This window comes from Oscarella lobularis, chromosome 1, assembly GCF_947507565.1.
Source record: "Oscarella lobularis chromosome 1, ooOscLobu1.1, whole genome shotgun sequence".
Classification (NCBI taxonomy): domain Eukaryota; kingdom Metazoa; phylum Porifera; class Homoscleromorpha; order Homosclerophorida; family Oscarellidae; genus Oscarella; species Oscarella lobularis.
This window is the reverse complement of record NC_089175.1, coordinates 7,124,646-7,134,766: the sequence shown is the minus strand read 5'-3', so window position 1 is coordinate 7,134,766 and position 10,121 is coordinate 7,124,646. Positions and strand designations below refer to the sequence as shown.

Below are 10,121 nucleotides of genomic sequence, written 5' to 3'. Positions count from 1 at the left end.
GCTTTCGACGCTGCGGAATCGCGCCCTACTCATGCTCCGCGGATAGATCGATGTATTCGCAATGCCAATTCATTGTTTTTTCGACTGCAAACAAGTACAAGCAAAGAAACAGAGATACAAGACCTAAACGAGAACGAATCAGTTCCGCCTTCGATCCCTAGATACTGGGAGAACAACTTTTGGGTTCTTCGAGCGCACTCTTTGGGAGCTCCGACATGCCGGAGCTAAAGGGAGTCTCTGTGTGAAGGAGAAAATTACCTTTTTAAAATTATATGCAATTCCGTCCAGGCTGTGATTGAATTCCAATTTGGGACTGTTTTGAATCAACGTTTGTCTACGGAAAATTGATTTTGTCTTTTGTGAAATGCTATTATGAAAATGGATTCTCAGATAAAATGATGCATAGAATCAATGAGCTACGTATGGCACTGTAAACGATGGAGAAGGGATTAATGGGCGGAGACACGGTGACGATCAGGCTAAACGAAGCGCGAGAACCGTTGCGGGAAAGTGCAAGAAGTAGCCTCAAATAGTACTTGTAGAAAAAATGTTTCCTATTTGAGAATATGTGCATTTCAGTTCTTATAGAAAAACGGAATAGAGATGTTGAGACTGCCGACGATTGCTCAAAATGAATTTTGAAAATGAAATAATTCTCTACTTCTCAAAGGCTGTGGCTCAAAGTTTATCAAGAAAGTATTTGCATAATTCCTGTCACGTGATATTTGACCTTTGTCTCGGAGCCGTGCGATACGTAACGTCATCGCATTCCCGTTTGAGCCGTTTGAGCCGTCGCCGGCGTAATTGTGTCGTTCTGCCAAGGTTGCTACCTTGAAAACAAAGAACGATTTCGGTTTAGATCAATAATCATTGTTCTCCTAATATAGACTCGCGTTGTGATATTTCGTCCTTGACGCGCTTGAACCGATTTTCCTTCTCGACAATGTCTTCTCCGTGTCCGTCATCTCGAATGGGACACGGTGCCGCAGTAGTCAATGATGAGATGCTTCTGTGGGGAGGAGTATCGGTGGAGGAATCGACGGGGGCGGAGTACTTTTGCTCTCCTGATGTGATCGAGTGCTTCGATTTGTTGACAAGACAATGGAATCAATGGCAAGCAACAGCAAACAGCCCATCCGACATGCCTCATCCGTCTCTTCAAATCGACCGAGAGGATCTCGTCTATGATGAGGACTACGATTTCGTTGGGGAAGGTGCCTTCAGCGATGTATACCAAGCGACGCTGAAAAAAGACGGAGAAGAGAAGAGCGTCGCCGTCAAAGTTTTTTGCAATATACGTAGAAAATCAGATAAGTATTGAGTTGATACCGAGTTTTCTATGCATTATTTGTCTCTTTCATAGAGAATTATTCATGAAGGAGGCATCGATTCCTTTCTCTCGAGCCGTTTCTCCTCTTCAAAAAATGTCATCCGCGTGCCCGTCATCTCGAAATGGACATGTCGCCGCCGTCGTCAACGAGGAAATGCTTCTCTGGGGAGGAATGGCGGTTAGAGAATCGACGGGAGACATCTACATGTGCTCTCACGATCTGATTGAATGCTTCAATCTGTTGACAAGTCGATGGAATCAACGACGAGCAGCATCGAACAGCCCATCCGACCTTCCTCATCCGTGTGCCAACGCACGAATCGGCATCGTCCAAAATCAGGACATTTATCAATTTGGTGGTGTCTACAAATTGTTTAATGGCCGTGATCTCTTTTCGAGCGATATTCACGAATTGGATGGGTTAACGCTCGAATGGCAGCGAATTCATCTCAATGATCAATCCACTCCCAGTGGGAGATCGCAACATGGATTGTGCGTGTTAGGGAAGAAGGGAGACGAACATCTCGTCATCATGGGAGGATTAGGAACAAAGATTGTTTCCCCAATACCGGACGGATCTCAAATCATTCCTCATCCAGATAATCCTGATGTGGGGTTGAGCAATGAAGTTTGGTTGTTTTCCATCCAAAAGAGTGAGTCACGTCATCAATTGTTTTGAATTCGATGTAGGCATTTGTTTGAAGGGAATTGGATTCCAGCTCAATGCACAGGAAAAAAACCACATCCTCGATCCGCACATTCCTTCACTACGATTGATATTGATCGAGCAATTCTTATTGGGGGAAGTAATTTTAAGGGGGTGCTGAATGATGCCTTTCTGTTTGTATTCAGTTCACTGGTAACAAATAGGTTTGTTTTTGTTAATTAATGCTATTTATTCTCGTAGGAGTGGATTGAAATGAAATTGGATCATCATCTCGTTCCTCGATTCTCCCATTCGACGGTTGTTGTTAATATTCCCACATTGGGGGGGCCAGTTGCTTTTGTCATATGGGGATACGGGGAAGACGACTTTCCTCTGTCTCTGGCCCAAATGATTCTAATCGACTTTCAAAAGTGCAAAATGGTAATTAAAATATTTTTATATAACATTCCGATATGATGTTCATTTGACAGGTGTCAATATCTGATGAACCCATTCCAACAGGGGAACACTCAGTCTGCTCTATTGTTAAAAGAGATCTGCTGTTTATTTTGCGATATGGAGGATCGCCCTATAAATCGACTGAGATCACACCAGAGGCGCTATTAGATATTTTGAAATACGGTAAATTATTTTCAATATTGCTGTTTTAAATAATTTTATTGGTTGCAAAGATTTAAAGATTGTTTGTGAAAAACTTCTTCGTCACGATTTGGACGAATCGATAGAACAAGAAACTTCCGACTTTGATAAGAATGCGTCGCTTCGTTCAAACTCTCCGTCGATGGTATAAAGCTATTTACACGTTAAACAGTATAAATATTTTTATTTGTGTAGAATTGCGAAGAACTGTCTCCGAAAGAACGCGAATTGCTGCATCCGACTCCCGAACGAGAGGAAGATGTGATTGTCATTGGAACGACTCGAGGCGTTCTCATTTTCACTCAATGGAAGAAATTTTTCACTCCCGTCTCGTTAGACAAAGGAGCAGAGATCACCATTCCCAATACGGGATTGACACTTCGAATTCAACCCCGCGACAGCGGTGCGGCAATTTCGACGACTCCGACGACGTTGATGAGCCTCACCGTTTTTACGTTCAACGCTAAACAATCTCACGGAGTTCGTAACAGGCTACTAATAATTTCTTTCAAGCCAAGATAACCTATTGGAGTCATCGCACGAAGAACTTTTCGCCGTTGTCTCGATGTGGACAAAGGGGGCCCCCGTGCACATCGTACCTGTATCGACACGCTTTTTGCCTTTCAAACTGAATTAGGCTTCCGTTTGAACTCTTCAGTCTTGCATTTATGGCGCTAAGGACGTTTTGGCCGAGTTTTTAGAGCTTTTACCGTGCGTTAGTCACCGTCGCGACAGAGCGTAATTTGCCTTTGAATCTTTGCGAATCTCGCGAATCCGTCAATCGACGATGCTGGCCGCCGAAGGAAAAGCCGATGCGAACGAGAAAGCGTAGAATTCCCGAAAGAGGCCTCACCACCGGGCCACCCTCTCGAACGCCACTCCAACGCGCCGAAGCGATCGTAAACGAGTTGCATCGAATGAGAGAGCAACGAAAGTTGCGTCGAGCGTTTGCAAGAGGCTCGAGGAAGGTCAGTTCCGCTACATATCGACGAGAAACTGTACGCGAAACGCGAAGCGAAGTGGCGATTTTTCCAGACCTGTTCGAGACCTATCACGAAGCCCCAGAGCGGCCAAACGGCCGTATCAATCCAATAGAAAACATCGCGTAGCAGACATCAGAAAAAATGTACACGTAAGAAATCTAAAAGTTTGATTAGAAAGCCACAGGAGGGTCGTTCTTTTAGGGGGATGAGTCTCTTGTTGTAGCTGATTTTGGATGAGGAAAGGCCATGTGCCTCAGTCAGACTCTGACAGTGCACTCTTGATTTTTTGTACAATCATTACATTTGGTATTTAAAACGGAAAATTGGACAAAGACATCTGCACGTATTCTACTTTCATTTTTTTATATTGGCTGCATTTGATATTTTATTTGTATGTGCTATCAATTTCTGTTTGCCGAGATGAAACGTAACCATGGAGAATAATGACGAAAAGATGTCCCGTCCATCCACGCAGCTTTCACGTGAGGTCACGCGACTACGGTGCAGCAGAATTCACGCGTTCTTTATCTATGAGTTTTCACACTTTCTCTGACAACAGGAGGCACTCCCTTGGTCTGCTTGTGCGACCACTCACTTGTCTCCGCTTGAGAATCGACGAGAGCGGACGCTTCGCGCGCGCGGCGTTCTTGCACGCGCGTTCGCGGCGCTCTCGCACGCGCCTCGGATTTAGACCAGGAGCGCCATCACGTGAGCTTCACAACTCCATAAAAGGTCACCTGTTCCCACGATTCACGCGAGTTCGCACCCTCTCTTATTCGCTATTTGCGCGTGATCGCAGCGTCATTCTCGGCTAAAGCGATCAACAGAGCGGACGCAGTCTGGTCCGCTCTCTCGCAAAACAGGCGCCACGCCACGCCAACGTTACTTCAATCGCCGGGGCACGCCGAGAAGAGGCTTCTCGCCGCGAGGCGAGCCTCCAAAGCCAATCAAAGAGCGGAGGGGATAGCGGAGTCGGCCGGTAAGTGACGCTAAATGACGCGGTTTCGTAACGAATCGAGCTAATTGCGCGCCTTTCTCTCGTTGCAGCGAGTCCCCGTGCAGTCATTTGCGAAGGACTGCGCCCCGGACGAAAGAAGAAGGACGCCGCGTGGCCGCGCGACGGTAAATCGCGTCGCGTGTCGCGTCACAATCGACTAATCGCTCCTTTTTTTCGTAGATCGTTGTGCTGTGCGAACGATCAACGCGCGTCGGACATATTTGGACTCGGCTACATCGTCGCTCGTCGCTCGTAAGTAAAACGACTCGGAATTGTCATTTGGACGTGCGTAATTGAATATCCCGTTTCCTTTGCAGCTGTCAAACGCCTGCCGCACATGCCAAGGAAACCGGATGCGATGTGACGTGACGAAGATCTGACGTAGACGAAGTCGTGACGTAGACGAAGTCGTGACGTAGACGAAGATGTGACAAGGGAAGACACGCCTCTGAGGTTTTGTGCGTAATATACGGGTCCCCTGTGGTGTAGGCGCACACGTAAGGGCGGGGTTCTCTGTGACGTCACATGTAAGCAAACTGCACGTTGCCGCCGTTCGAGGGCCCGAGTCGTAGCGCATCAGGGGACGGGAGGGCACTCATGTGCCTGACAGCGGCGGTTAACAGCATGACGCTTAATCCTTCACACTCTTACCACATGTACGCCTTAGAGGAAATATTTGTCCCAGCGCACATGTACGCTTCCGTGAAAAATAGAAAATTAATATTAACATCACTAATCAAATTAAAGATCTGAATATAAATATTTACAATTATGTGCGTGGCAGAGAACGTAGTGGGGACTGCATCATTAATCTGCGCCGGCGCGCAGCTACCCTTGGCGTATGCATCACTACGATAGTCATGCACGGGTCCACGCATCCCTTGCATTAAGGTTTAGGGCGGCTGTCAGTAGGTAGGGCGTTTCCCAATTGGCTCTAAGGTGAGAGAGCAGGAGATAGGTTGCAGTTTAGTTAGGCCTGACCCCTAAGCTGTAGCTGGCAGCCGCCACCCACATTAGACCATTTTTCAGTGGATTTCTGAGGTAATCTAGGTTGATTATAGATTGTAGGATAATTATCTAGGTCAATGGATTAATGAGGTACTCTAGGTTTTAATTGTTTAAACCACGTGCTAAATTCGTATTTTAGATCAATGGAGTATTGAGGTACTCTAGGTTTTAAATTTTTAAACCACGTAGCTAATCCGTCCTTTAGGTTTTAATTACGTACCTAATTTGCATTTTAGGGTAAAATTGTATCTAATCCGTCTTTTAGGTATTTAATTAAACCACGTGACTAATCTGTTTTTTAGAAAAGTAATATACTAGGTTTTTAGACTAGGAACGTAGTATACTAGGTTTCCATTTCCAATTTTAACAAGGTACTCTAGGTTTAATAGTTTAAACCACGTGACTAATCCGACTTTTAGGAAAGTAATGTACTAGGTTTTTAGAGTAGGAATGTAATATACTAGGTCTCCATTTCCAATTTTAATAAGGAACTTTATGTTTTAATAATTTAAACCACGTGACTAACCCGACTTTTAGGAAAGTAATGTACTAGGTTTTTAGAATAGGGACGTAATATACTAGGTCTCCATTTTCACTTTTAATTAATGAGGTACTCTAGGTTTTAATCGTTTAAACCACGTGACTAATCTGACTTTTAGGAAATTAATGTACTAGGTGTTTAGAATGGGAACGTAATATACTAGGTCTCCATTTCATATTTTATTTAGGTACTCTAGGTTTTAATAGTTTAGACCAATCCGACTTTTAGGAAAGTAATGTACTAGATGTTTAGAGTAGGAACGTAATGTACTAGATTTCCAATTCCAATATTTACGATTTACACTAGGCTTTAATTTTTTAGCCCATTACTAGGTTTTAGTTTAGTTTAGGAACGTCATGCAATATGTCCACTTCTAGGTATTCTAGGTTTTAATTTCTTTAATGAAATCATTCAACTGACTTGCCTTTGAAAAAAGTAATGTACTAGGTCTCTCTGTATCATAGTAGATTTTCATTTGGGTCCAATGGATTGTGAGATATCAGATACTATGGGTGTAGATTCTGTTAAATATGCCAGCTAAGTGTTGGGTTCCGTATTGTCGTTTTTCAATGTGTGTGTGTGTGTGTGGGGGGGGGGGGGGGGGGGGGGGGGGATAGGAAAACAGGTTGGGGTGGAAATGGGGAGAGGGAAGGGCGGGAGGTTTTTTTGTGGTGGGAAGGAGGGGAAGGAGGGGAGGGAAAAACGGGGTAAAGATACGGGGTTTAGTTTAAGTATTCACCAGGGTTATTAATTAACTAATAAAAATGCAATAATTATTGGGATACAAATGCTTTATATAAAGGGGCCCACTTTCAACTTCCTTTCTTTTTGGCACTGCGGTACAGTGTCGTAGCTAGCTATACTATACTCTTATTTACTTGTTACGGTGTTGGTGCACCGACACCCTTTCCCCGTCTGATTTTAATCGTTCACCCTTTCCCTTCCCTGTTGGAACGTCGCGCCGCGATGTGGTGGGTTCATTTTCTGTATCCCCTGTCAGTTCTTCAGCACTGCACGGTCTAGTTTACGGTTTTCCCGGTAAAATGTCACGGTGTGATACGGCTAAGGCAAGGTTTTTTGCTTTCCCCGGTGGGAACTGGCTCGGTAAGCAGCCCTAATTCCTTTTACCGTCTAAATATTTCTAGTTGCTGCTGATGAAGATTCGTCTACAGGTTTCAAATTACTAATTGATTGTAGCTGTAATTAAACTATCAATACAAATAATTGTATTTGTAGAGGGCGAGAGGCGATGACCTCAGAGGGTCTTAGCCCCGTGTCCAGGGTCTGTCTCCTATACGGAACAAAGACAAGGGCCTGGGTACGGGGCTAAGAAGACGTCTAGAGGGACGAAGAACGACGAATCACGTGCAACGGTCATCATCACGTAATAAAGAATCACAAACTCGTGGCAGAATTACTTAAATTAAAAATTTTTAATAATTTAACTGATTTAGATGTGAGGAGAAGTATGAAGTGGGCGACTACAGCAAGACGAAGACGAAGAAATTCTGTGCAAACGGGTCCATCTGGTAAGTTAATTAAAGAATGTTTATAATTATTTATTTAATAATTTCTTTTTGTAGTGTGGTTCTTGAGCCCACAAGTGGCTTGAACCGATTTCACACAGCAAATCCCGGTGAGTGTTTTAGTAAATAGTTCTGGAACTCTTTCAGGCTTTTCTTTCCTAGATAATGTGTTTGCGTGTGAAAAAGCCCGGCCTGGCGAGAAGCGCGCACTTTCTCTCTAAAGCTTTTGTTTGTTTGAGGGCAAGCCAGGCCTAATGGGTATGCTTACAATGTTTTACTATTTATCAGTACTAAATAACTCGTTTGCGTGCAGGATAAATGGAGTTCAAGGCCGAAGTGTGGCCTAAAAGACGCCTATTTCATCCCAAGAACAACGGCTAATCTACGTCACTGGGCCGTTGTTTTTTTTGCCAACTAGCCAAAGGATGAAGTAAGTATGTTATCTTTTACAGACGAGGTACGTGTATACCTTTATTGCCTGTAGTATCGTAACTCCCCAGAGGGAGTTATGGCTAGTCTGCGATTGTTGGAAGCCTTCCTTTTTATCTCCCGTCAATCTATCTGGACAGAAGCCGTCATTTGCCAGGTAATAAAATACCTCACTTTTTAACACTTGCTAAAAATAGATATATATTTTGCAGTTACCAAATGCCCCCCTTTCATCCCTCTCCGACGATCATTGAATTTCAAGAGGATGGATCAAGAAGATGAACGAAGGACATAACTCAACGCCGTCTTCACTTGTAAGTAGATTTTTTATTGAATTATTGCTTATGAATTGGCATATACACATTGAAATATATTTGCTTTATTCCTTTAGAAAGTTGATGAAGAAAGAAAAGTTGAAGTACTTCATCAAAATTTCAGGTGAAATATGTTTAAATTCATTTTAACTTTATAGTGAGGGCCAAATACTTAATAATAATAATTTAATTAAAGCAAGATAAAGGGAGATGAAGCTAGGTTGATAGGATGCTAGGAAACATCTAGGATAGGATAGATAGGTAGAAAAGCAGTTAGGCAGAGTATAGAAAAGCTAGAGTCCACGGGGTTAAATAAAATAATATATTAAAATCATATTTTAAAAATTGGCCCATAGTTACTATAAACTTTATTATAAATTTGCTCTATGTTGCACTGTCTAAGCAATTTTTTGTGTTATTTTTCGGTTTCGATAATCAAAAATGGTGAGCTGGAAATTTGAATGAGAATAGCAGCGGCGACGATGACCAAGGCAACGGCAACTGCAACTGCAAACAGGGGTGGTGACTTGGCAATGACGTCAGCTCGAAGGAAAATTATATAGGTAAGGAAGTTATGAATAGCATTGCGGGGATGTTGCTAATTAATATTCTTTTCTTTTAGAACGAACGCGACGAATCATCAGAGCAAGGGAGGAATATAATTTGTATTTATGGAAATATTTAATATGAATTTTTTATTTTTATTACCTTGAAAATTTTTCTGCCTTTCAAATGATCGTATGTTTTCTTTTTTTTCTTTTTCCTACACTGTACGTATTGCTCGGACTTAAAATAGTACGAGCAATACGTACAAGCTTAAATTTGGCGCGTGTCCTTCATGCGCCTAGCGCGCACTATCGTACGCGGTCGCGTGAAAAAAGCAATGGAACGCCTTTACGCGTTTAGAACCCAAGCAGAAGCAACGGACGAATTAAAGCATCGCCGTTGAGCAAAAACCGCAGACCCGGAATCGTCTTTGGACGAGGGAGCTAGGATCGACGCCAAACGGGCGCGCCAAGCGACAAAGAGAAGAAAGCGGAAAACGACGAAGATCCTACGGCGTCGGGAAAGGAAAAACATGGCCTCCAAAGGACGAACTAGAGAGCTAGAGAGAGAGAGAGAGAGAGGGAGGGAGAGAGTGCATGAATAGTCTCTCCTCTAACTGAATGAACAAGAAGGTGCATCAGAACAAACTATTTATCGAATTCGCGTAGACTAATTTTTTTCTGAAGGCTTTGGCATCAATCTCGCCACAACTGACATCAAGACAGTTGACATTCAGACAAGAGCATAGGTAAGGCTTAGCTTTGATTGCCCATAGCTAGAAAATGTAGAAAGGGTCCACACTGATTCTTAGGGCACAGGTGCACGAGTAATTTCTATTTCCACAGATGTGCCTGTGATCTTCTAGTAAAATATATGAGTCGGCCCGTTCCTTGCAATAATTATTGCAATGATTATTGCAGATGAGCAGACGAGTTTCTTGCTATAGTAAATATTACAATGGTTATTGCAGATTTTTCGGCCTTTCTCTTTGCAATAATTATTGCAATAATTATTGCAGATCTTTTTGGCCTTTCCTTTGCTATTGTTTTTTTTTAAATTATTGCAGATAAGTCGGTTCCTCCCTTTGTTGCAGATGAGTCGGTTCCTCCCTTTGCAATAATTAAAATCGTTGAAGATGAAT

General features: G+C 43.0%; 1 protein-coding gene and 2 long non-coding RNA genes across 4 annotated transcripts; all 3 read left to right on the top strand.

The window, feature by feature from the left end:
* Positions 1-5: 5 nt before the first annotated feature.
* On the top strand, positions 6-3,317 carry LOC136196352 (uncharacterized). Of its 2 annotated transcripts, XM_065985896.1 has the most exons (9): positions 6-519; positions 580-822; positions 888-1,314; positions 1,364-1,983; positions 2,035-2,189; positions 2,238-2,417; positions 2,468-2,618; positions 2,669-2,781; positions 2,832-3,317. In XM_065985896.1, the coding sequence occupies exons 3-9, from the start codon at positions 944-946 to the stop codon at positions 3,156-3,158; spliced, it is 1,917 nt and encodes a 638-aa protein (XP_065841968.1). In that variant the 5' UTR covers positions 6-519; positions 580-822; positions 888-943; the 3' UTR covers positions 3,159-3,317. The 2 variants fall into 2 exon arrangements, with proteins under 2 accessions (XP_065841968.1, XP_065841962.1); XM_065985890.1 differs by having other exon boundaries at positions 6-822.
* Positions 3,318-4,330: 1,013 nt separating this feature from the next.
* LOC136196372 (uncharacterized) lies at positions 4,331-5,336 on the top strand. The gene is made up of 4 exons (XR_010672149.1): positions 4,331-4,598; positions 4,667-4,741; positions 4,797-4,868; positions 4,934-5,336. It is a non-coding gene; the product is annotated as an uncharacterized lncRNA (long non-coding RNA).
* Positions 5,337-7,175: 1,839 nt separating this feature from the next.
* On the top strand, positions 7,176-8,389 carry LOC136196366 (uncharacterized). Its single transcript, XR_010672147.1, has 7 exons — positions 7,176-7,549; positions 7,620-7,694; positions 7,749-7,801; positions 7,854-7,949; positions 8,005-8,121; positions 8,176-8,277; positions 8,333-8,389. It is a non-coding gene; the product is annotated as an uncharacterized lncRNA (long non-coding RNA).
* The last annotated feature ends 1,732 nt before the right edge of the window (positions 8,390-10,121 follow it).